At 38.7% G+C, this 26,360-nt stretch overlaps 1 protein-coding gene across 10 annotated transcripts in view; it reads left to right on the top strand.

Annotated features, from left to right (window-relative positions):
- Positions 1–26,360, top strand: part of atxn2 (ataxin 2) — a 92,011-nt gene that overhangs the window by 34,757 nt on the left and 30,894 nt on the right. For 7 of the 10 annotated variants that reach the window (XM_055655815.1, XM_055655814.1, XM_055655813.1 and 4 more), the window contains exons 4-8: positions 6,435–6,506; positions 7,307–7,466; positions 17,233–17,247; positions 23,066–23,187; positions 24,946–25,037. In XM_055655815.1, the coding sequence (XP_055511790.1) occupies positions 6,435–6,506; positions 7,307–7,466; positions 17,233–17,247; positions 23,066–23,187; positions 24,946–25,037 (461 nt within the window). The remainder of the gene's footprint in view (positions 1–6,434; positions 6,507–7,306; positions 7,467–17,232; positions 17,248–23,065; positions 23,188–24,945; positions 25,038–26,360) is intronic. The other 3 variants (XM_055655817.1, XM_055655823.1, XM_055655821.1) reach the window with 1 other exon arrangement.

Genomic DNA, 26,360 nt, shown 5'->3' with positions numbered 1-26,360 from the left:
CCAATTAACCTACAAACCTGTACGTCTTTGGAGTGTGGGAGGAAACCGGAGAAAACAAACTGTATAGACACACCCGTAGTCAGGATCGAACCCAGGTCTCTGGCGCTGTAAGACAGCAACTCTACTGCCACCCATTTGATAAAGACCCTCATGATATGCTGATTAAGGTGCATGGGATCCATGATAGTTTGGTAATTTGCATTCAGAACTGGCTGCCCAATGGTACCATGGGCAGTTACATATATGGGCAGAAAAATGGTAAATGGAGTTTAATCCATGCGTGCAAAATGTTGCACTTAGGGGTGTTGAATGTAATGGGAAAGTATACAGTTAATGACAACATCCTTAACAGTGTTGATGCACAGAGGGACCCTGGGATCAACATCCATAAGTCCCTGAAAGTGCCAATGCAAGTAGAGAGAGTGGTATGTTTGCTTTTATTGATTGAAGGCATTAAGTTAACAGTCAGGAAATCATTTTGCAGCTCTATTAAATTTTGGTTAGTCTGTGTTTGGACTATTATCTACAATGTTAGTCACCTCATGACCAGAAGGATGTGTGGAGGCTTTGAAGAGCGTTACCAGAATGTTGCCTGTATTAGAGACTATTAGCTATAAAGAGAGACAAAGCTGGAGTAACTCAATTGGCCAGGCAGCATCTCTGGAGAGAAGGAATGGGTGACGTTAAAGAGGTCTATAAGACCATGAAAAGAAATACAGTGCGAAAGGATTGTTGCCCTAGTTTCTGTTACAGTCATCATGGTATTTACGCCGACCCTGCTGCTTCCCGCCTTGGCCGGTCTTTCACACTTCACCTCGTCCATGCAAAAATACACAATTAGAAAACAAGTCCATGGGAGTGCAAGAGGTGGTCTGTAGTGCCAAAGTAGGATTAGGTTTATCTCTTTTTAAATACTTCAATGAACTGTTTCAACCTATAATCTATTAACTCAGTGTGAACAAATAACTCTGCTTCCTCTGACTTGTTCTTGTGAATTGTTTCTGCCTTATTTATTTGCCATACACTGGTACTATATACCCATTAAACTGCTTGTAAGTGTTGACTTAGAACAGTCGGGACTACTCTTTTCCTAGATATGTTGTGGGGTATTGCCATGCTTCTGACTTGAATGTGTAAAACTACATTGACACCAAAGATCCTAATAGATAGCAAGACAGAACACTCCTGTGTTAGAAAATGGGCCTTTTTTTCATCCATTTCCGTAACCCGACCCGACGCGAGTCGCAGTGTAATCAACGCTGCGGGGGAACAGTTTGTGTTAATAAATTTAAATTCTGAAAATGATGAGACTATTTTTTACCAAATAACTTTTATTTTTACGAGGATGTTTCCGTAACCGGCTTCCGTCTCTGCACTATTATCCTATGGGATCTTTGGTGCGAAGACGGAAGCCAGTTACGGAAATGGGGCCTTAAATTACCCATGAGGGCCCATGACCGTACTATGTATTTTTCGTCGAGTGGACAATCTCGCTCGCTATAGGATCTTTGATTGACACTGCAGTGCAGATGCAAGGACGGTTTAATTATTCGAAGTGTTTTCATACAGATAACATGTTAATCTGAGGTTCTGTACATCAGCTCGGGTAGATGTAAACATTCCTTGGAACTCTTCAAAGGAAAGCAGGAAGTCCAGCTATCTTTTTCCTCTTCAGCTAAGAATTTAAAAAACAGATCAAATTCATTAATTAACTTTCAATTTACAGAACCATGCTGTGCATAATTTTGCCATGATTTTACATGTATATCACCAACTCCTTCAGAGGTTAATTACAATTGATGATCCTGTGGGGTTGCAAGGCACTATGTAAATGGAAGCTTTTTGCTCAAAATACTTTGGAGGTTTGAAAGATTTTAGGTATAATTGTATTAGAACCACAGGGAAAGACAAAGATTTAACAATTTTTTAACATAAGTGGTGCATTAATTGTATAAGTACTCTATTTGTTAGCTAACCAATGTCTAATATGAATTCAAATTCATTTTTTTCACCAAGTAAATGATTACATGAACTAAGTACCCAGTGTGTTTTTAAGGGCTTGTTAAGCTTGCAATCCTGTCTGCACTGATCTCATTAATGGTAACTGAGTTTATGATTCCTTTCTCCTTTCCCACCTCGTATTCCTCTGAACATCTGCTTATTATTGTTCTCAGTTTCTTTCACCTATAAACCGCTGTCAAAAGGGCCCATGTTTCTGTGCCCAATTATTCTCAGTTACACTAGTCCCACCTGTCTGCGCTTGTTCCATATCCAACTTGTCCTATCCATGTACCTGTCCAGCTGTTTCTTAAACATTGGGATAGTCCCAGCCTCAACTACCTCTTCTGGCAGCTTGTTCCATACACCCACCACCCTTGTGTGAAAAAGTTACCCCTCAGATTCCTATTAAATCTTCCCCTTCACCTTGAACCTATGTCCTCTGGTCCTCAATTACCCTACTCTGGGCAAGAAACTCTGCATCTACCTGATCTATTCCTCTCATGATCCTGTATACCTCTATAAGATCACCCCTCATCCTCCTACGCTCCAAGGAATAGAGACCCAGCCTACTCAACCTGTCCCTATAGCTCAGACCCTCTAGTCCTGGCAACATCCTTGGAAATCTTCTCAGAACCCTTTCAAGCTTGACAATATCTTTCCTATAACATGGTGCCAGAACTAAACACAATACTCTAAATGCGCTCTTGTACAACTGCAACATGACCTCTCAACTTCTATACTCAATACTCTGACTGATGAAGGCCAATGTGCCAAAAGCCTTTTTGACCACCTTATCTACCTGTGACTCGACCTTCAAGGAACCATGCACCAGCACCCCCAGATCCCTCTGCTCTACAACACTCCCCAGAGGCCTACCATTCAAAGTGTAGGTCCTGCCTTTGTTAGACGTCCCAAAATACAACACCTCACACTTCTCTGTATTCAATTCCATCAACCATTCCTCAGCCCACCTGGCCAGTCGATCCAGATCCTTCTGTACTTTCACAACCATCTCAACTATCTGCAAAACTACCCACTTTTGTATCATCAGCAAACTTGCTAATCTTGCCCTGTATGTTCTCATCCAAATCATTAATGTAGATGACAAACAGTAACAGGCCCAGCACTGAACCGTGAAGGCATACCACTAGTCACAAACTTCCAATCTGAGAACCAACCTGCCACGATCACCCTCTGCTTCCTTCTGTGAAGCCAATTTGCTATCCATTCAGCTATTTCTCCTTGGATCCCATGTGATCTAACCGTCCAGAGCAGCCTACCTTGTTGAATGCCTTACCGAACATCTACAGTTCTGCCCTCATCTATCTTTTTGGTCACGTCTTCAATAAACTCAATCAGATTTGTGGGACATGACCTCCCACGTACAAAACCATACTGACTAACCCTAATCAGTCCTTGCCCATTCAAATGTCTGTATAACCTATTCCTCAGAATACTCGCTATTAACTTTCCAACTACAGATTTTAATTCCCAGCATTTTGCCCTGCCGCCCTCCTTGAATAGAGGCACAACATTTGCCACCCTCCAGTCTTCCGGCACCTCTTCTGTAATTAAGGACGACTCGCAAATTTCAAACAGGGCTCTCGCAATTTTCTCTCTAGTTTCCCACAATGACCTCGGATATATCTGATCGGATATATCTGACTTAGTTCATGCCTTTGTAGGCGTGACATTATTTGACCAAATAAATTGGACACCAGTGCTGTGAACAATAACTAAAAACGATCGTATAATTTTGTGTAGATTCATCAGTGTTCCTTAATTATGTGTTAATATTATGTGCTAATTGCCAAAATATCATATGTTTTATGATCATATCCTATCCTGTTCCGGTGCAGTTCTTAGTATTGTAAACTGGAAGTCCAAAATTCATTTGCACTTCTAGATCATCTAACTTCCCTTTTTTTAATCCACTGTATATTAGCATTGAATTCCATTGCTAAGCTCTTTCCTTTGCAATATTCTTTGCAATATCCTTAATACCGTATTTCCCGGCAATGAAGATGCACCTGCGTTGAAGACGCACCCCCATTTTGAGTTGCTAAATTTAAAAAAATGGCTGGTGGGACGTAGAATGTCTCACGCTCAAAAATAATAACAAAAAAATTAAAAATAAAGAAAGTAGCAATTCAATTTGCCCAAGGCTTCCAATCTCCATTCTGAATGACTGAATGGGTGGAGGGTGACGGCAGGTGGAGAGATGGTGGGAAAAATGGGAGCACACCGGGACAAGTTGAGTCAGTTGTGATCTTAATGAATGACAATACTAGTTCAAGGGACCAATTGAGTTTACGCGCGCTGACACAGGAGTAAGCTCCACTCCTGTCCTGTTATCCATCGCCCACTGACCCGCTCCGCTCTATGATCTTTGCTCTTGAGCTGGTCCCCTCATTGTCAGGGCCAGGTCATATCCGGGCCAGGTCAAAAATAGGGATAACGAGAATTTCAAAACCAATACCAACTGCTTTTGTGCACGTCTGTTGACAAGGCAGCAGCATTCTTATTCTCTCTGTTATTCTCACTTAACCGACAACCACCACACACCTCCAAAGCATGTCTCCATGCAAATTTACATTGAAAGACACGGACTCGGCAGTGAATGCCATGCAGTGTCACCCAGCGCAGCAAGTGAGCCCATGTCCTGTTCCCGGCGGCAGTCGGAATTTAAGGATTTGCGGGAAGCTGCTGACATGAGTGAGGCCGGGGAGCGGCAGGCGAGAGATGTTCAGATGGAGAGCACTGCCAGAGTTGAGCGGGCCGGACGAAGGAGCTGAGGTGGCGGCCGGTTTACGCTTTCCCCCCCCCCCCCCCCCCCCCCCCCCCCCCCCTCCCCAGTGGCGCTGTCCTTTTACAGCCGCTTCCCATCAGCTGCCATCAATGAGGGATACACTTGGCAGGTAAATTTTCGTGCCATATATTTGGGTAAAAAATAGAGTCTTCATTGCCGGTAAATACAGTAATTTCATGCAAGTATCTTTTGGTGCTTTTAATTATCTGTTGTGCCTTGTATTGCATCTAAATTTGGCAGATCATAATACTGCAAATTGTAAGTTGTCTGCAATTGCTCCACTGGGCCCTGTGTTAGGATAAGGCCCAGTGGAGCAGTTGCTGATAACTTTCAATCACTTGGCGGTTTTCCCTTATGCCTTGTTTTTGCCCCACGACTAGAATTCAGTTTGTTGCTATGTTTCTATCTCTGCCATAATTATCTGCATTTGTCTCCAGAGGTAGTTGCTTTCTTGTCTGGAGGTTTGTGACACCATTTCCACTTTCATCTTGTTAAATAATGAGGTTGTAAAATTAAAATATTGGCCATTCTTAAATACAATATTTCAAGCTTGTATGTTTAGTGGTGAATAGAAAATAAAACCCATTTGTTATTTCCATTTATATTGAATTTCCTTTCTCATTCCTCAGTTTTCAAGGGTTTTTGGTGCAATTTCCAATAACATGCATCAATTAAGGGAGGAAATTACATCTTAAAATGTTCAGTTTCTTATTTTTGGCAACATGTAGTAACACCTTAAATGGATGTGGTTATTGAAAAAGAATATTGCGCATTGTAGTGAGAAGAATGCAGTTTGTCACAACAGCATGGTGAAAGTTTTTGTTTGCCAAGAGGATGAGTTATTTTGGTATTTACAATTTTTGTAATAATAAATTACATTTATACAGCTTTTCTTGACTTTGATGTCTCAAAACTATTTATAACCAAAGAAATATGACTGAAATTTTAAAGTCAAGTTAATTGCACATTCAGATCTCAAACATGAAACAATTAAATGATTTAATCTATTTTTGGTATAGATTGATGGATAAACTTTAGCACCAACAATGGAGGCACTCCAGTGGTCTTCAAACAGTAATTTGAAAATTGTTAAGGTTCATCCAATCTCATCTAGAATGTAGCAGCTCATAGAGCCATCAATTTCTTTACTTTTCTGGACACTTTAAAATGATCTGGTACTGAACATGATCTGAGATGTGTGTGAATTGTACCTGTGACATTGGCACCAAATTGTGTTTTTTACAGCACTTGTGATGGCATTGTGGAAATTTCACACTAGTGTTTTACTTTGAAGACCATAGACAATTTGGGGGAAATAATTGATTTATTTTCTAACCAGTTCATGAATTTAATATCTTGGGAAATGTACTCCTGAAATAGCATAAGAAATGAGGCACATTTGCCACCTGTAAGATAGTGTTTTGTTTTAATTCTTGCTTAAAATAAATTTTGAAAATTTGTGTTTGGCAACTTTTTTTATTCATTCCTACAACCAGTTCAGCCACAAATAGCTGCAGAATTTGGACTAGAAAAGTGTAATGTATTGAGATTAGCATTGGCAATGGGAGGGTTTGCTACTTATTTGATCCTAAGTTAATGCCAGTCTTGCTCTTTGCACTTGCAGGGTGCAAAATGTGAATTAAAAGTGAAAAATGGTGGAATGTATGAAGGAGTTTTTAAAACCTATAGTCCGAAGGTAAGCACAAAATTAACATTATAGTTTTTATACAACTTTTAAATTAAGCTGTTTTATGCTTAATGTTTTCCAGTGCATGATTGAATTGTGAGATTTTAACCAATGGTGTCCAATAAAGTTTTTAATGTATCCAGTAATAGCCTAATTCCATTGCAGAATTTGCAGTCAATAATTGAACATCAAAATAGTATTGCTGTATTTATTATAATTGTTTTGTTTTACTATTGTAACTAAATTCTTATTAAATAGATTGTGTACGTCAAACTTGTAACAGCATTTCATAAACAGCTAATAATTGTTAATTATTTTTCTGTTAATACTTCGTTTGAAATTCTGCAAGTGGTAGATCATTGCAATGTCAATTACAAATAGTTTTATCTTTTACTTCCATCAAACTGCAAATACTTTTAAAACAACAGAAGTCACAATCTACATATTTTAGAGTAGCATATTTCACATTTTATGGTCAGTTAAATGCCCGTTAAAAGGACGGGCATCTCTCCTCGAGCAGCATTTCTGTCCTGAATTGTATGAATGGCAACTATCAGCAAATTCTTTGCTTAACATAAGATCCCAAAGAGAGTAGAGGAGGTGAAAGCTCTGGAATCATTTAAGGAACCATTGGGAATTGTTTGCATCACTCTAGATAATTGCATTTAAGTAACAGTACACTTGTACGTGGTCTGCATAGTTTCCATTTGTAGCTTTTCATTTCTGAATTGTTTATTTTCTAAACTTAACTTAGTTCAGAAAACAACTTAGTGTTATTGGTTACTATTTCTAATGCATTTCTTTTCCAGTGTGATTTGGTGCTTGACGCTGCTCACCGAAAAAAATCAGAATCTAGCTCACGAGAAGTGGGCCCAAAACGTGAAGATATTGTTGAAAGTATCATTTTTAAATCTGCAGATATTGTATTGCTGCATTTTAAAGATGTAGATTTAAATTATGCAAGAAGAGGTATTGACTTTTTAAAACTACTTTTTAACAATGTGAAAGTTATCTAATAATTATTGATTGTTGATGTTTGCTCAAACTGGATAGCTGCTGGAGAGAGTCATAATTGAAATAGTGTGCATTATGATTTGATTAAAAAACAGGACCTACCATCGTGAAGAAATGTGTTGTTGGTAATCTGCCCTGATCTCAAATAATTAAATGTAAAAAATCATTAAGCACTAAAAATTTAAAAGAATTTCCACTCGAGCATAGTTGAAGTACATCCATGTTGTATTTACCCAATTAATAAAGCTTGAATTCAAATCCACCTTGGTAGGAATATTTTGAGACAAAAAAAAAAAAAAACACCCACACCACCACCTCTTTCCTTCTCCCCCCCCCCCCCCCCATCAGTCTGAAGAAGGGTCTTGACCTGAAACACTGTCTGTCCATTTCCTTCCACAGATGCTGCTTGCCTGTTGAGTTCCTCAAGCATTGACTTTTTTGCTCAAGGTTCCAGCATCTGCAGTTCATTGTGCCTCCAATGTACTCTGGTTCCATTCCCTTCTATCTAATTGATAGCCATTATCTATGGTTTTGAATTGTTTTGTGCTTGTGCCTCTGGTGTCTCAAGGATTGCTTGTTGGATCTTTTTTTTTCATCTGCAGGCTGCCCATTAATAATCTTACCTAAAAAGGCCTAGTAATTTTTCTCTTAGATACTGATGACCCTCAGTTTCATCTCACCAACACCAATATCTCTACCTCTCACCCGCCAGCCATGTCTCCAGACTCCCTCCCAAGATGGCGCCCAAGCCAGGCAACTCTCTGCTTGCTGGTCCAAAAAGTGGATTTGCAATCACTCCATTCTTTTATTTCCTTTATCATGTATCTGTACACTGTGGACGGCTTGATTGTAATCATGTATAGTCTTTCCGCTGACTGGTTAGCACACGACAAAACTTTTTCACTGTACCTCAATACACATAAACTAAACTAACACCTGTCTTGAACTCCAAATTGCCAATAAATTGTTGGGCTTTTTGCCCGATAACCAGTGCCAACATTGCCTCCAACTATATTACTGAACAATTGTCTTCTGTCCTTATCATAAGCTTTGATTCTTGGCCATTGACGTACTGTGGACAGTCATTTTGGGTGTTGGTGTCAAATTGAATCCTGAGTTGAATTTTCTGCTGCCACTTCATATAAACACCTTACATGACCTGCGTCGCATCACAACTGTTGTCCATGCTTTTATACGTTTGCATAATCAATGCCTGATTTGTTTTACCATTTATAAATGTGTTAATCCAAAACACTGCATTATTTGCTCTGCACTTATTGCCCCATCTTCAGTGACAAACGGTGACCTCATAATTTTTTCTTTCTTTTCCTATCCCTCCATTTTCTTGTCTCTCTTATCATTATCTTCAGTTCTACATCCCCTCGAGCCCTCCGATTCTGGCCCTGTTCTCATCCCAACATTGAAGAGCATGATTGCTACCACCACCCAAAGTTCTGGGATTGTTCTCCATCTCTGCCTGCCCATCCTTTTAAGATGTTCCTTAAAACCTACCCTTCTGAACAAGTCCTATGTGACTTTTTCTTTTGTTGATATTGCTCCTATGTATTGGCTTGGAATAATTTTTAAGTTACAGATGCTATATAGTTGTAAGTTGTCATTGGTCTCATTTTATTTCCCCCCTCTAATGTTCTCTCCTTTTATCAAATTACTGGACTGCATCTTGCTAACCTCTATACAGGGTCTTGCCAGATGCACTTTTAGATGTACAGCTGGAATGTGATATCTCCAGAAATTTTATACTTAGAAATTGCATTTTGCGACAGATTGAGAGAATTCTCTTATGTACAGAATGTGGAAAGGAAGAATGGTTTGGCATTCAGACAGAGATGATTTTTATCAGAGATTTAAGTCCCTTGATAGTTCAGGGCCATTTTTGGATGAAATATTAGGCCGTGCTCATTTTATCTTCAATAGTTCAAGTTTATCCCCCTTAATATTTAATTTATTGACAGTGTTACTGTTTTCTCATTCAGTTGAAGAGTTATGGGTTCATACGTGGTTCCAAAGACTTGAGCGCCAAATTTGGGCAGTGATTTCTGTGCACTATTAGTGATGCTGGTGTTTGGATGAGACATTTAAACAGAGGCTGATTTGTATGAAAGATCACATTGGTTTTATTGGAAAAAGATGTAATATTTTCTGGGATTAAAAAAACACAAAAATGTTAGTGATGGTTAACGTACGTGGGCAATATCTCTGGAGATAAAAACAGATTACTTTTATTGGAATTGGGATACATTAAAAAGTCTTAAGATACTAGTTGGCACACTCTGATTTGTTTCTGACTCCCTGGATTTCCATATGGCTTCATCTGAAGCCAATGAATATTCTCCCACTGGTCATTCTGTTTTGTGGTATGACCATATGTAGTCCATTGATGAATCTCATCAATTGTTTCCATATTGATTCTATGAATGTACTGGTTATTCGACACAAGCTGACTTCTGCCTTGTCTTGAAACAACAGTAACTGGCAAAGAATTGTAAAATTCAAAAACTAACAAAACTGTTTTCAGGGGCGTGCCTATTGCAGTTAAATATTGATATTTATAAGAATATAAAGGAGGATAGTAAAAGCTTCTTTAGGTATGTGAAGAGGAAAAAATTAGTTAAGACCAAAGTTGGACCCTTGAAGACTGAAAAAGGTGAATTTATTTTGGGGAACAAGGAAATGGCAGATGAGTTGAACAGGTACTTTGGATCCATCTTCACTAAGCAGGACACAAACAATCTTCCTGACGTACTCGTGGCTAGAGGATCTGGGGTGACAGAGGAACTGAAGGAAATGAAATGAAAAAAAATGAAATGATTCAATTTATTGTCATTGTCATTGTCAGTGTACAGTACAGAGACAACGAAATGCATTTTTAGCATCTCCCTTGAAAGGGAGACACAGGGCGTCGCGGTGTGCCCGCGCCTGCCGCCTAAATCCACATTAGGCAGAAAATGGTGTTGGGTAGACTGATGGGACTGAAGGCTGATAAACCCCCAGGGCCTGATGGTCTGCATCCCAGGGTACTTAAGGAAGTGGTTCTAGAAATCGTGGACGCATTGCTGATAATTTTCCCAATGTTCTATAGATTCAGGATCAGCTCCTGTGGATTGGAGGGTAGCTAATGTTATCCCACTTTTTAAGACAGGCCGGAGAGAAAACGGGGAATTATAGACCAGTCAGCCTGACATCGGTGGTGGGGAAGATGTTGGAGTCAATCATAAAAGATGAAACCAGCACATTTGGATAGCAGTAAGAGGATCGGTCCGAGTCGGCACGAAGGGGAAATCATACTTGACTAATCTTCTGAAATTTTTTGAGGATGTAACTAGGAAAATGGACAAGGGAGAGTCAGTGGATGTAGTGTACCTGGACTTTCAGAAAGCATTTGATAAGGTCCCACATAGGAGATTCGTGGGCAAAATTAGGGCACGTGGTATTGAGGGTAGAGTGCTGACATGGATAGAAAATTGGTTGGCAGACAACCGTAGGGATTAAGGGGTCCCTTTCAGAATGGCAGGCAGTGACTGGTGGGGTACAGCAAGGCTAGGTGCTGGGACCGCAGCTATTTACAATATACATCAATGATTTAGATGAAGGGATTCAAAGTAACTTTAGCACATTTGCAGATGACACAAAGCAGGGTGGCAGTGTGAACTGTGAGAAGGGTGCTATGAGAATGCAGGGTGACCTGGACAGGTTGGGTGAGTGGGCAGATGAATGTAGGCAGTTTAATGTGAATAAATGTGAGGTTATCCACTTTGGTAGCAAAAACAGGAAGGCAGATTATTTTCTAAATGGTGTGAAGTTGGGGAAAAGGTGAAGTACAACGGGATCTGGGGGTCCTTGTACATCAATCAATGAAAGTAAGCATGCAGGTGCAGCAGGCAGTGAAGAAACGAATGGCATGTTGGCCTTCATAACAAGAGGAGTTGAGTATGCAAAGAGGTCCTTCTGCAGTTGTATAGGGCCCTAGTGAGACCACACCTGGAATATTGCATGCAGTTTTGATCCCCTAATTTGAGGAAGGGCATTCTTGCTATTGAGGGAGTGCAGATAGGTTTACAATGTTAATTCCTGGGATGGTGGGACTGAGAGAATGGAGCGGCTGGGCTTGTATACTCTGGAGTTTAGAAAGATGAGAGGGTTTCTTATTGAAACATATAAGATTATTAAGGTTTTGGACACTCTAGAGGCAGGAAACATGTTCCCGATGGGGGAGTCCAGAACCAGGGCCCACAGTTTAAGAATAAGGGGTAAGCCATTTAGAACGGAGATGTGGAAACACTTTTTCACACAGAGTTGAAAGTGTGGAATTCTCTGCCTCAAAGGGCGATGGAGGCTGGTTCTCTGGATACTTTCAAGAGAGCTAGATGGGGCTCTTAAAGATAGCGGAGTCAGGGGATATGTGGAGAAGGCAGGAACCGGGTACTGTTTGGGGATGATCAGCCATGATCATATTGAATGGCGGTGCTGGCTCGAAGGGCCGAATGGCCTACTCCTGCACCTGTTGTCTATTGTCTATATACTTTATTCCTTCACTAAAATTGTTAAATGGTTGCATGCAAGGGCAATTCTAACTTGTGGCAGATATATTTTGCACTTATCTCAGTATTTGTGGTTCTAAAGGGTTACATGGTTCTTGGCACTTAAAATTGAGCATTGGTAATTTGCCATCTGAGCTCTGGTAAATGGTAGGAATTGAACTTAATTTATTCCATATTCTAAAAGATTTCTTTTGCCATGTTTCATTGTTTTTGTGCATTTATCATCTTCATACTTTGCTGTCCTTTAGTAGCAACCAAAAGACAATTAGCATTGCCCATGTTAATCATTGGTGAGGGGATAGTGTGTGTGTGTGGGGGGGGGGGAGGGAGGGAAAAGAGATCAATTCAAACATGCATAATTAAACCATTGATTCGACCTGTGTGCTTACAAAAAATATATATATAAAAATAATTTTATAATATATATAAAATTTTGTAAGCACAGATTTTGTATACAGATTTTCAGTTTTGGTAATTCAGTTCCCTGTTGGGAATAAGATAGACTAATTGACGTCTCTGTTAAAGAAAGAAGCGTTCAACAGCAATGTGCATCATCATTGAACAAATGAAGTCGTGTTCGCAGCTTCATGTCATCAAATAGAAATGCTTGTATATATTATATCTTGCTATCACTATTTTGATGTGACAGCCACTCAACTATCTGCAATATAGTGCCGTATGTAACAAAGCATTTTAAAGATACTTTTACAGGAATGTGTTTTTAATAATAGTTGCTATTTTACATTAATTATGTATACATTGTAGTATGCATTGGAGTGGAATGTAGTGTAGTATAGGTATGCTTATAAATGTTTGGCCTTCAGAGATATGACTGCTGCCAAATTGTTTGAATCCATTTAGACCACACTTTAATAAAAGTGCACAAATAAATTTCATATCCTGTAAATGTTTATAGTTCAGACATTCTCATGTAAGGCTAAAGCTTTCTTGAGGTTTAGATTAACCTAATTGGTAAGCAAAATGAACAGCTCAGAGTGAATTATTTATTTTGATCAAAGCTCTTTCTGTGAAAGTATCGGCTCTTAAACTTGATTGTACAAGATCTTTTTTTAAACAGTAGTTTACTTGTATGCTTCACTTTTTTAAATTTCAAAAACAATTTGATATGGCTGAATTATGGTTAAGGAGAATGGGTCCACTGCAACAAACTCTCTCCCTATTTGTCAGTGAATAGCAAATCTAGTTAATTGTTAATTTGTAATGGTTAGTTATGCAGTTGAAAGTCAGGATTTTTTTATTACCGCATTGCAAAAATGATAAATTTGATTAGTTTAAGAAAGTACTGCAGATGCTGGTAAAATCGAAGGTAGAATGCTGGTAAAATTGAAAATGCTGGAGACACTCAACGGGTGAGGCAGCATCTATGGAGAGAAGGAATTGGCGACGTTTCGGGTCGAGACCCTTCAAAACTAACCAAAACTAAATCTAGTTAGTTTTGATAATGAGGAACTTAATCAGAAGATGATGCTCCTGCCAAAAAATATGATTCTTTAACTGCATTCAAATATAGTGTGTGTATATATCGTCTCATTTGTTGATCTGGTATTCGGAACAGGTTTGCAAAGTGCATTTTGAGTTTGGGTGTTAAATAAATACAGGTTAAATAATATAAATGATTTTTTAATATCCTCCCATTGTGCTTTTTAAAGCCAATTGATCATGTTTTGCAATTTTTATTTTTGTAAACTTGGAACATTTTATTCCACAAATTCATGCTGAAATTGGTTTGATGCGGAAGAATGCAATATAGCTTATGTAGAGTTGCTGATAGAACCTTGATGAATTTCTGAAGTACATCTTTAGGTGGACCTCGACCACAAATCTCTATTGATGGAGTTGCAGTATGTTTAGGAAGATCTGGTGCCATTCCAACAGACATGCTCTGTTTGGCGTTGAGCTATCTGAATATTGCAACAACATGTGTAGGGTGCCCTATCAAAGCTTGTTCCCTACTTTTATGGGATTGGACAGGCCAAGTGACTGAAGTGTCAGTGGGCAAGACTTTTGGGACCAGTGACCACAGTTCTATAAGCTTTAAAATAATTATGGATAAGGACAGGGCTGGTCCATGAGTTAAAGTTCTAACTTGTGGAAAAGCCAACTTTGGTATTAGACAGGAACTTACAAACGTTGTTTGGAGTATGTTGTTCGCGAGCAAAGCGATGCCTAGAAAATGGGAGGCTTTTAAAAGTGTGAAGTGACAATTCAAGGTATGCACGTCCCTGTTAGAATGAAGGGCAAGGCAGCTGGGAATAAGGAGCCTTGGATAACAAAAACAATTGTTGCTCTGATCAGGAAAAAGGAGGCTGGGTCAGGTATAGGTGGCTGGAATCAAGTCTACCCTCCAGAGGAGTATAGGGGTTTGAAGATAAGGAAATCAGAAGGGCAAAAGGGAGACATGAGATACCCAAGGCAGATTAAGGAGAATCCTAAGAGATTTTATGTTTCTTGAGGGTAAGTGGAGAGAGAGAATAGGGTCCTTCAGAAACTAAAGTGGTCATCCATGTACAGAGCCACAGGAGATGAGCATGGTCCTCAACTGTTTTGGCTGTGGAGAAAATAATGAAGACAAGGGAACTTGGGAGAATTCATGGAGATGTTGTGAGGACAGTCCACATTAGTCGAGTAGATGCTACATGTGCGGATACGTATGAAGGTAGGTAACTTTTCTAGGCCTGATCGGATATATCCAAAGTCCTTGAGGCCAGAAAATAATTTGCAGGAGTCTTGGGTACAATATATAAATCATTGTTAGAATGGAGACTGTAGAGTAGTTCATGTTGTGTCTCTATCTAAAAAGAGCTGCAAAGAAAATTCTGGGAATTATTGACCAGTAAACTTAACATCTGTGGCAGGAAAGTTACAAGAGATTGTTATAAGGGATTGAGTAAATGCACTCTTTTTTCCCCCAGGAGAATCAAGATCTAAAGGGCTTTGGTATAGGATGAGAGGAAATAGGAACCTGGGAGGCAATGTTTTCACAAAGAGAATGGTGGGTAAATGGAACAAGTTGTTAGAGGAAACAGTTGAGGCAAATTCAATAAAAGCATTTAAAAGACATTTAGACAGGCATATGGACAGGAATGGTTAGAGGGATATGAGTCAAATGCAGGTAAATTGGACTACCATAGATGGGGCCATCTTGGTTGGCATGGACAAGTTGGGCCGAAGGGCCTGTTTCCATGTTTTGATTCTTTCGGGATGCTTATGGTCGAAATTTGACAGTAGAAGTGCTGTTGTGGTCAAATGTGCATATTTTCTCTCCCTTTGGAAGTGGTTATTATCTGGTACTTGTGTGGCATAAATTCTAGTTAGTTAACAGCTCAAGCCTGGATATTAACCTGGATGTGCTTACAGACATAAACTAAGCAGATATAAACTGTGGAAATACTAATCCATCTGAACACTGCACTGAATAATGTTATGATAGAAGGAAGATGATTGATTGAAGAAGCAAAGTATAATTAAATCTTGGACCTATTGTGGCAGTGCCCTGGCATGTCTATTATACTTGTAGTAATACAACATGGAAACGGGCACTTTTTGCTCAACATCCTTGCAGACCAACATGCCCATCTAGTCTTATTGGTCCACATTGGGCCAGTAAAATGTTCCTGTGGATATACCTTATAAATGCTGTTATTTTACCAGCCTCAACAACTTTCTCTGAGCTCACACCGCTGCCCTCTGTGTGAAGAAGTTGTCCTTCACGTTCCTTTTAAATCTTTTCCCTCTCACAATAAACTACCCCCACCACCGGTTTTTGATTCCTCTTCCCTCGGTAAAAGATGGTTTCTTTTCAATTTATCTATGTAATCTCCTACACTTCTCGATCCTAAGATCCTCGTCTGTCCAACCACTCTCTATAACTTGGGCCTTCCAATCCTGGCAGCATTCACATAAAACCTCTTTGCACTCTTTTCAGTTGAATGCATCTTTTCAGATAAATATATACTTGTACTAAGTCCCTCTCTACTACAACATTCCTCAGGGACCTACTGTTCACTGTGAAAGTCCTACCCTGGTTTGACTTTCCAAAATGCAACACTTCGCACCTATCTAAATTGAAGGCCATTTACCATTCCTTGGCCTTTAGTGTCATCTGCTTCCTACCATCAAGCCAATTATGTATCCAATTATCTAATCCCTAGATTCCATGTAATCTAAACTTTCAGACTAGTTTACCATGCGGGATGTAATCAATCCTCTTGATTACCTCGTTTTTTTTAAAAAGTCGACATATTTGTGGCACAATTTCCAGTACACAAATCCATGGTGACTATCCCTAACCTGTCCTTGTCGATCCTAATGCTGTTAGATTCTGTCCCCACAGAATCCCCTCTAGTAATGTACGCACCAAGACTCGCTGACCTGTAGTTCTGTGCTTTCTTTCCTTGCTGCCCCTTTTAAATAATGGGTACAATATTAGCTATCTTGGCTGTAAGTCTTCTGGAACTTCACCTGTTGCTAAAGCAAGTTAGAAATTTCCACATTTCTCTGCAGAAGTCTTGGACTTGATTGTCACATAAGATGGTGGTTCTGTTCAGAACTCTAGGAATTTACCAACAATATCCAGGCCAATGTTTCTGTGAGCACCTAGATCTGAGTGAAAATATGCTACTGCATCATGAAACTGGTTGGACCAAGTATGGAAGATAGTTTTCATAAAGTGATGGCTTTCTTCTACTGCTTCAACCAAAAAAAAATCTAAAAGTGAACTAACTTGATAGACTTTGGATTATTTCATGCAAAAATGGATGATCCTCCGTCACGTATGCAGACAATGTGTTGGAATTGATGTGCTCCTGCATTCGTCTACCTACAGGCTTTTTGTTCCTTGCTCAGAAACTTCCTCCCCAGCCGATATTTTCTGCACTGAGAAGACTATCAAGAAGTAGATGCTCTGTTTTCTAGCGCTGTGTTAACTGCTGTAAAAGTGATTGTAAAATAATAATTTAAAAAATGTTCCATGCATGGTAATTTCCCACAATAAGTCAATAATTACGCCACAGAGTGTTTTTTAACAAGCAAATGTTGCTGTTTTTTAAACCCGATAGCTGATTGATCATCTTGATCCTTAATACATATTTGGTTTACTGATATTGTTTCTTTTTTCCACCTTCTCTTTCTGATCTCTATAGTTCCATCTGAAACAGGTAATTCTGTTTACTTTTGTTTTATAATGTGTGCGTATGTTAACGCTCTCCCTTTTTTGTTATCATACTGATTCTGAGCTTAACATTTGCTTATAAACTGCTTTATAGTGGCAGTAAATCTTAGAAAACATTGCATGTTCAATCCAAGTGATCCTTAAACTAGTGAAAAAAAATCATTAGTTGCCCCATGAAAAATTCACTTCTACTCTTGACTTATGTGCCTTTTACTTCAGCAAGTGGTGCAAAGCTATCTTGAACTGAATATAGCTGGAAAATAGAGCAGTCTTCTATGAATACCTGTATGCATTGTCTTAATCAATTTTGCAGGTGAAGATAATAATCTTTGCACAATTGGATGATGATAACATGCTAATATAGCTTGTATTTTAAAAAGCTTTTTGTGATTGAATTAAATTTGTGAGCTCGATAAACTCAGTTATTCCTAGCCAATTAATCAGCATGATTTAAAAAAACCCTTGAACTGACATTGTACCTCTAAAATGAAAGTAGGATGAACAAGTCATAGTCAGGCTTTTGTCAAATTATGTTTAAATTCAAGAAAGATTGTTTCATTCCCTGGTAAGTGTTAAATTTGGTAAGAGAACAGAAGCATCATTTTCATTCTCAGAAATCTCTAAATTAGTTTCTTTGTGGCATAGTATGTAATCTAAAAATTATACTTTTGAGTAGGATATGCCTTACAAATACCAAGCACTCTACAAATTGCTGTAAATGAATGGAGAATTTCTGGTTTATACAACTAAAAATACTTCACTGGTTCTACATTTCACTTCACAGGGTTTCTAAAGGGCTTTTGTTTTATAGGGAAATTGTGTACAATATTTTGTTTTAATTTTGTTTGCAAGTACTGATTTTCAGTTTATTTCCATGGAAATAAATCTTTGTTGAGACTCCATTAAAGTGGCATTCTTGCAATAATTTTGTTGCTATGACCTCGCTAAACAATCTGAGTTTCACTTTAACAATTTCATAGGTTTTAAGGAGCAGAATAAGGGCATTCGGCCCATCAAGTCTACTCTGCCATTCAATCATGGTTGATCTATTTTCCCCTATCAACCACATTTTCCTACATTTGACCCACAACCCCGACACCCTTACTAATCAAAAATCTGTCTGTCCACCTGAAAAATATTAATTGACTTGGCCAAATTGAATAAAATTGAAGTGTGGATGTCACCTCAAGTACTTTACACAATTTCTTGTGTTGCCCATTTCCATGTCTATGGTGAACCTTGTGTTCATTGTTGCTGTATATTGATAAATTAATTGGGTTTGCTTGTATAGGAATTATTTGCAGAACTAGCTTTTATTTTTCTAATGTATGCAAATTTTAACTTGCAATTTTAATGGACAGAGCAAACTTTGATATTTGAGAGAAAGCATTTGCATATTATGGGGGAAAAAGTTCACAAAGATTGCTTGCAAAAAGCTGTTGTAGGACTCGACCTGTGCTCTAAGGATACTAAATATTGAGCCAAGGAAATCATCTATAGGATTTTGATTATATGCTGCATTTTGTGAAAAATGTGTTGTAGTGAAACTAACTGCATAAATAACACTTCCTGAAGATCACCATTTAGCAAATTGGAAACACAAATTAATCAAGCCAAATGAAAATTAACCAAACCAAACCCTAGCAGATTTAGTAAAGCATTATGTGCTTATTGTATAAGAACAATATGCTGCTATGTTATTTTGAATCTGAATTGCAATGCTGCAGTAACTCAGCAGGTCAGCCACTCGCCATTGGATAATTTAATAATATTTTGTTGAAATTTTCATGACTGATCCCCTTGGATCTTAAATTTTGTTTTTGTTGACTTGTTCATTGGTTTAGATTGTTTAAATTTCATTATTTCAGTGGTTATTTTCATAATGTCGACAGTTTACTTGACTAGTTGCATGCCAGGATTGACCTCCCCAGGAAGTTTCCAGACTTGACCATGAAATTATTGTTTTCCCCTTTGCATGGTTAGGAGACCTACCGATAGTATGTTGAAAACCAAAGTGTCTGAAAATTGGAATTGTCCAATATTCAGTTGAATGAAATTTAAGCATCTTCTAAATACTGAGGCAGTCATTCCAGTATTGGTTCATGGCACTATTCTGGAATAGTTAATGGATTTACTGCTTTGTTTACAGAATGACACATATCAAGTTCCCTTGTTCAGAGTAAATCCAAACAAGCCTCATTCCAAATTGTCCTACCTATTACACCTGATTTCCGTTATTTTTCCTTTGTGATTGATAAATTAGGAAACGCTATATTATGTGGGCCAAATTCTCTAACTTCAAGTAACCCCTGCATTCTATCTCCATCCCTCCCCACCCAGGTCGCACCAGTTTCTCGTTCTCACCTAGCAAACAGCTAACAATGGCCTGTTTCCTTTATCATCTTTACTTTTTTGCATATCTTTCATTCATTTGTTTTTTATCTCTCTACTTCACTGTCTGTGTCTCTCGTTTCCCTTTCCCCTGACTCTAGCCTGAGGAAGGATCTCGACCCAAAATGTCACCCATTCCTTCTGTCCAGAGATGCAGCCTGTCCCGCTGAGTTACTCCAGCATTTTGTGTATATCCAAGTTAGTTTTGATTTAGTTTAGAGGTTCAGTATGGAAACAGGCCCTCGGCACACAAGTCTGCGACAAACAGCAATCACCCATACATTAGTTTTATCCTACAAACTTGGACTATTTACCAAATCCAATTAACCTGCATGATTTGGGGACGTGAGAGGAAACTGGAGCACCCAGAAAAAGACCCACGTGGTCATGGAGAACGTACAAACTCCGTACAGACAGCATCCATAGTCGGGATCGAATCTGGCTCACTGGTGCTGTATGGCAGCAACTCTATCGCTATGCCACTGCAGCCCCAAAGAACTAGAGATTCACTTGAAAGTGTGTGTACTTACAGTATCATGCACAATTTCTCTCTTAAGAACATAGCTGCTAGTTTCATCAGGTAAGGACACTGGGAATTGATGAGCAATGGTTTCTATTGATACCTGTGCGATGATGCTCCCATTAAACGATAACTTTAATATTTTTAGCTTGCAATAACAACAAAAAAATTGGCTATTAAAAACGACCTTTAGTTTTGAAAGTCATACAGGAAAATAACTTATTAGGAATCTGAAACTCAAGCCCCAACCCCCCCCCCCATTTCTCTTTGACACAATTGGTTTTATCATGTGATTTTCTATAATGTGATGTTTCTTAGGAACGCAACTATAACAGACCTAACAGTACTCACATTATAACAGACCTGCAGTACTCAATATTTGGACTTTAATTACTGACTGAATCAGCTCTGCACTTCTCCTTGTGATAAACTGAGCATTGCCTATATTTTTCCATTCATGGTTTCCATCTCAGCAGTTTTAAAATACAGATCAAATGCTTTCCTGCTTTTATAAAGGCAACCAAGGGTTGCTCTTGCATTTAATCTGAATCATGTTATGGATTGCCATCAGGAAATGGGAGTGTGCATTTTTGTATCCTAGAGAAATTTAGTGAAACTAATTCAGTACAGAAAAAGATTATCCCTGGACCTGACAGGTGGTATGATCTTGAGAACTCAAGGGATCGAGTCAGCAGCAACATGATTCACAAATTATTATGAGCTGAAGGATAATGTTTCCTGTGGCTGATGTTTTGAGAACAAGGAGTTACAGTCTGAAAATAAGAGTGCTCATTCAAGGCAGAGGTTATGGCTTTTTCTTCTAGTGTACTGAAACTTTGGAATTCTCTACCCCTTAGACTGTGAAGATTAGAATATTGAGAATGGACAAATAGATATTTTACTCAATTAAGTGAATTATGGTACATTGGTTATGAATTTGGTACAGGAAAGTAACAGGTTAAAAAAATATCAGCCTAGATTTGATTGATATTTCACTGTACCTGTGCTTCTCCATACTCGTGCATATGACAATAAACTTGCATTGTATAACAGGCAAGGAGCCAAATGATCTACTACGTTTACGTCCTTGCAATATAAGCTTTCATGTGTTCAGTATCAACTATCTGATTAGTAATTGTTTGCATGTAAGACCTTGGAATCACTGATCTGATTGTTTATTGTGCACATCTCTGGTGAAATCTGGGATTGTCTAACTACTTTTGTATGAGAGCATTTATTATCCAATGGAGGGTGTATTCCTTCTATTCTCTCTCTCTCTCCCCCCCCCCCTCCCTCCTCTCTCTCTTTGCCCTTCTCTCCCCACACACACACACACACACACGCACACACACACACTTCACACCCACACACACACACACACACACACACACACACACACACACACACACACACACACACACACACACACACACACACACACGCACACACACACACACACACACACACACACACACACAATGTGGTTGTAGGTTCCACTCTGGCACTGAAGAATGGGGAGCATAATGGGGCTAGAACATATTGCAAGAATGGTAATGTCTTGAGGAATATTGAGCAACAGAGGGACCTTGGAATATGTCTATAGATCATCTTAAATTGGGGATGCAGAAAGTGGTATTGCTTGTAGATAATGCGATTATGAAAGTATTTTGGATACTGCCTTTGAATGCAGAAGTTGACAGGTTATGTTTTATGAAAGCTTGGGAAGCCCTCAGTTGGAGCCCTGGTCACCAAGTTTAGGAAACGTGATATTGTTGGGGAGGGTGCAGAGGAGAATTACCAGGATGTTGCATGGAGTAGAGTAATTTGGTTATGAGGCGAGAATGGGCAAGCTATGTCGGATCTCCTTGAAGTAGAGGAGGTTAACATGGGGTATGATTGAATTATATAAAATTGAGTACAGATAGGAAACTGCAGGAAACATTTCCCTGTATCAGAGGCAAGACAATTCTAGAGGACTTAAGTGTGGGATAAAGAGGAAGAGGTTTAGAGGGGATATGAGGAAGACCACCTTCACTGGAATGTGCTGCTGGAGAAAATAGTTGAAGCTGGATTGCTAACAGCATTTAAGTCCTCTCTAGATGAGCATTTGAAGTGTTTAGATCAAGTGCTGGATGTTGGGATTAATATGGAAGGAAGCCCAATGATTGGTTTGGATGTGTCAGGGTGTTTCCATGTTTTGTGCTTCGGATTTTTACGGTTGTTAACTGGTTTCCCTTTTCTTCCATCCTTTGAGTAACATTTAAGAGGCACATAATTACACCAATGAATACTCCCACTTTTTCCTTCTTGGGCTGCCTTGATTTCAGCCCTGAACTTTTCTTGGCACAGCTCTGACGGGGAACTTGAAAGTTCAAATCTGCATCTTTCCATTTTTAAATATTATTACTATTTAGTGGGGTTTTTCCACAACATCTGTTGGTCTTGCATTTATAGAAGAAAATGTAAATGATAATTACCATCTGCTTATTTTATTACGGATTAGAAACTTGCTTTTGTTTTAACATGTTTGAACATGTCTTAACTTTAATTTTATATAATTTTATTTAAATATAATTTTGTCTTAACATGTCTATTATTATTGAAATGGATCAAATCTGGTAACAAATGCTTTGTTTGTACATTTAGTCTGCAAATTTGTAGTTGATCCAGTCATTTCTATAGAATTGGCATTTTTATGTACACATTATGCCCCAATGGAATGTATATTGCATAAAATGATTCCTAGTAATAAAACTTAATTAGCTTTGTATATATTATATTAAAGCTCACCTTTAGATGATTCCATAAATATTTGCAATTAACACTTGAAAGTATTTCATACCCTAGCTTAACATGTATTTTATTTTTAAAAGTACTTTAATTGCGATTTCAGATGCATTTACTGATGCTGCCATCGGCTCCAGACTAAATGGTGATCACAAAGATAAAGATCTAGAACCATGGGATGGTGGCGATAGTACCAATGAAGATTTGGAAGCTCTGGAATCAGATGTGGTAAATATTTATCTATATAACCTTTTTAGATGAAGATTACACAGAAGTAGCCAACATAAAATTTAAATTATGCTATTGGGTACATATTGTACCTATTTTTTCTCTTAAGATATTTTCTAAAAATCAAGCAATCCAGTTTATTTGCATTATTCTCTACTGCTGGAAGTGGCGAGAGTCAGAGAGTATGCAGCTATGCCTGTATCTCCTCCACAGGCATAGTATGACAAGGTTTGCCTCGTAGAGCCATGTAAAATCTATTGGATCAGTTTTAGGGTACCACAGGGAGTGAAAAGTAGTCAGATTTTTTGTTTTGGATACGGAAATGTAGTGTGAAAGAGTGTAGCATATCTGAATTTTGATTCTTCAGGATAATTTCCATTAAAATAAATTCCATTGACCTCTGCACAAGATTTATTTGAGCCAATTCTTAAAAGTCTAGGCCAACAGAATGTTTGCCATTTGAATTTAAAACATTTTCTGATGTATTCGTATTTGTGGCGCCACATAAATATTATTTCCTGGGCAAATCAAGATATCACTGTTAACAAATGTCTCCCTTTATTGTCTCCAGTATCATTTATATCGAAATATCGTAGAGTTCTGTGAACAGAGAGAAAGTTGATCGACTGTCAATTGTTTCAGCACGCCCCCCTTCAAACATGTTTTCATATATTTTAATCGAAACAAGGAACTGCAGATGCTGATTAACAAAAAAGGACACAGTGCTAAAGTAACTCAGCGGGCCTGGCAGCATCTCTGGGGAAATTTACAATTGCTTTCCATGGGTTATTGCATTATGGTTTTCAGTCTTATTATTCCGGATTGATCTAATTTATGCTGGTGGGTCCACAGAAATTACTGCCTTTTCTATAGGGATAGGACTTAATTCTCTTGTGTGTAATGTGGGTATCATACATCGATGGGGTGTTGTTGAATGGCCCTAATGCATTTCTTGTATGTGGTGCACTATTGCAGTGGACATGAAAGAAAGTACATAGAGTTTTGGAGGAAAGGAAGTGTTTGGCAGTCAGACATGGCCTGTAGGTTCCCCCTGTGTCTACGTGTGTTTTTTCCGGGTGCTTTGGTTTCCTCCCACGTTCCAAAGACATGCAGGTTTGTAGGTTAATTAGCATCTGTAACATTGTACATCTGTGTGCAGGATAGAAATAATGTATGGGCGATTACTAGTCGGCACGGACTCGGTGGGCCAATGGGCCTGTTTCCATGCTATATCTCTGGACTAAACTAAAATTTGGCTGTCTTCTGGGATTGGGAGGGTGGAGACTGTGAAGTTGTCAGGATGAGTCGTGTGTTATAATTGGGAGTTAGTGTCTGGAGTTAGATTGGAAAGTGGTGGAAAAGGTCGCAGATCAGAATGCATCTTATAGCCAGAATCGGGTGCTCTTGTGGGAATTGGCTCCAATTTGAAGGGCAGGACTACATATGAAGAAGAACACTGCTCCGAATTATCAAATGCTCAAAAGATTAACGTAGAAGTTCAAATATCATCAGTCTGAAGAAGGGTCTCAACCCGAATCGTCATCTGTCCATTCCCTCCAGATGCATCCTGACCTGCTGAGCTTCTCCAGCACTTTGTAATTTGCACAGGATCCAGCAACTGCAGTTCATTTTGTCTTCATGAATGGGCAGATTATTTAATTATCATTTAACATTCAGTTAATACTTTTATACTTAAGATCTCTAATTGTTATCTCTGTGATGGAGGTTTTATATAAATCCTTTCATTTGTGTCCTCAGTCTAATGGTTGGGACCCCAATGACATGTTTAGATTTAACGAAGAAACCTACGGAGTAAGATCAACCTATGACAGTAGTTTGTCTTCGTATACGTAAGTATACATTTCAATAATCAAATACTTTTCTAGGCGGTAATGTACTTAAAGTCTTTGTAGCCAAATTATTTATTATTAAATTGAAAATTTAACGTGGATCATACTGTGGTGAAAATTGACTGTAAATCTGTTTTGTTTATTGATGGCTGTGGAGTCCTTTTAAAAGCTGTGTCCTTATTTGCTCAGTACTTTTGTTTTCACAAAATATGGTGCCTGCTCTGTCTAGTACAGGGATGTTTCAACTAAAAATGAATAATAAATTGAACTGCAATATGGATTAATTTCAAAAGACAGATTATCTAAATATAAATAAATTATACATTTGGATGTATGAAGTACAGAGAGATCCATGTTCGTGCATGAATTGGAAAAAGTAAGCAGGGGCATCGTGGGAAAGGTGGTATATTGGCAAGAAGGTTGGAGTTTAGAAGGTTGAGGGGGGGACCTAATTGAAACTTGCAGAATAATGAAATGCATAGATAGAGTGGATGTGGAAAGCATGTTTCCACTGGTGGAAGAGTCTAGGACCAGAGGTCATTGCCTCAGAATCAAAGGGCGCTCTTTTAGAAAGGAGGTGAGGAGGAACTTTAGTCAGAGGGTGGTTAATCTGTGGAACTCATTGCCTCAGAGGGCTGCGGAGGCCAAGTCAGTGGATATTTTTAAGGCAGAGATATTTTCTTGATTAGAACAGGTGTCAAGGGTTATGGGGAGAAGGCAGGAAAACTGGATTAGAATGCAGAGATCAGACATGATTGAATGGGAGTAGACTCGATGGGCCGAATGGCCTAATTCTATAACTTGTGAATATGGTAGATTCTGAGGAGGTATGACAGGGTAGATGCTGAGATGTTTGCTCAGTACTTTTGTTTTACTAGTGTGAGAGACTCAAATAAGCAGACATTTTTCAATTTCTTGGTCTTTTAAAATGGCAATGCCACAAAATATGTTCCGGCAGTGAATCTTTGGAATTCTCTATTTGAAGTATTGAATATGGAGGTCAATAAATTTTTGAGAGATTGTGGATTGAAGAGTGGTGAACTGGTGCTAAGGAATTGAGGTCTGGGGTAGATGAGTTATGATCATACCAAGTTATGAGGCCGGTTTGAAGGGCCAGATTGTCTGATTTTTTTTTTTTTGTCTTATGATTATTGTTTGTCCTTTTTTTTTTGGTTTTAAGATTTTTTTTAAACATTACTACTTGATTGGTACGGGTGTTCGTGGTTTAGGGGGAGAAGGCTGGAGAACCGGGTTGAGAGGGGAAGATAGATCATCAATGATTGAATGGCGGAGTAGACTCGATGGGCCAAATGGCCTAATTCT

This window comes from Leucoraja erinacea, chromosome 25 (assembly GCF_028641065.1).
Source record: "Leucoraja erinacea ecotype New England chromosome 25, Leri_hhj_1, whole genome shotgun sequence".
Lineage (NCBI taxonomy): Eukaryota > Metazoa > Chordata > Chondrichthyes > Rajiformes > Rajidae > Leucoraja > Leucoraja erinaceus.
The sequence above is the reverse complement of the archived record's forward strand: the minus strand, read 5'-3'. Positions and strand labels throughout refer to the sequence as shown.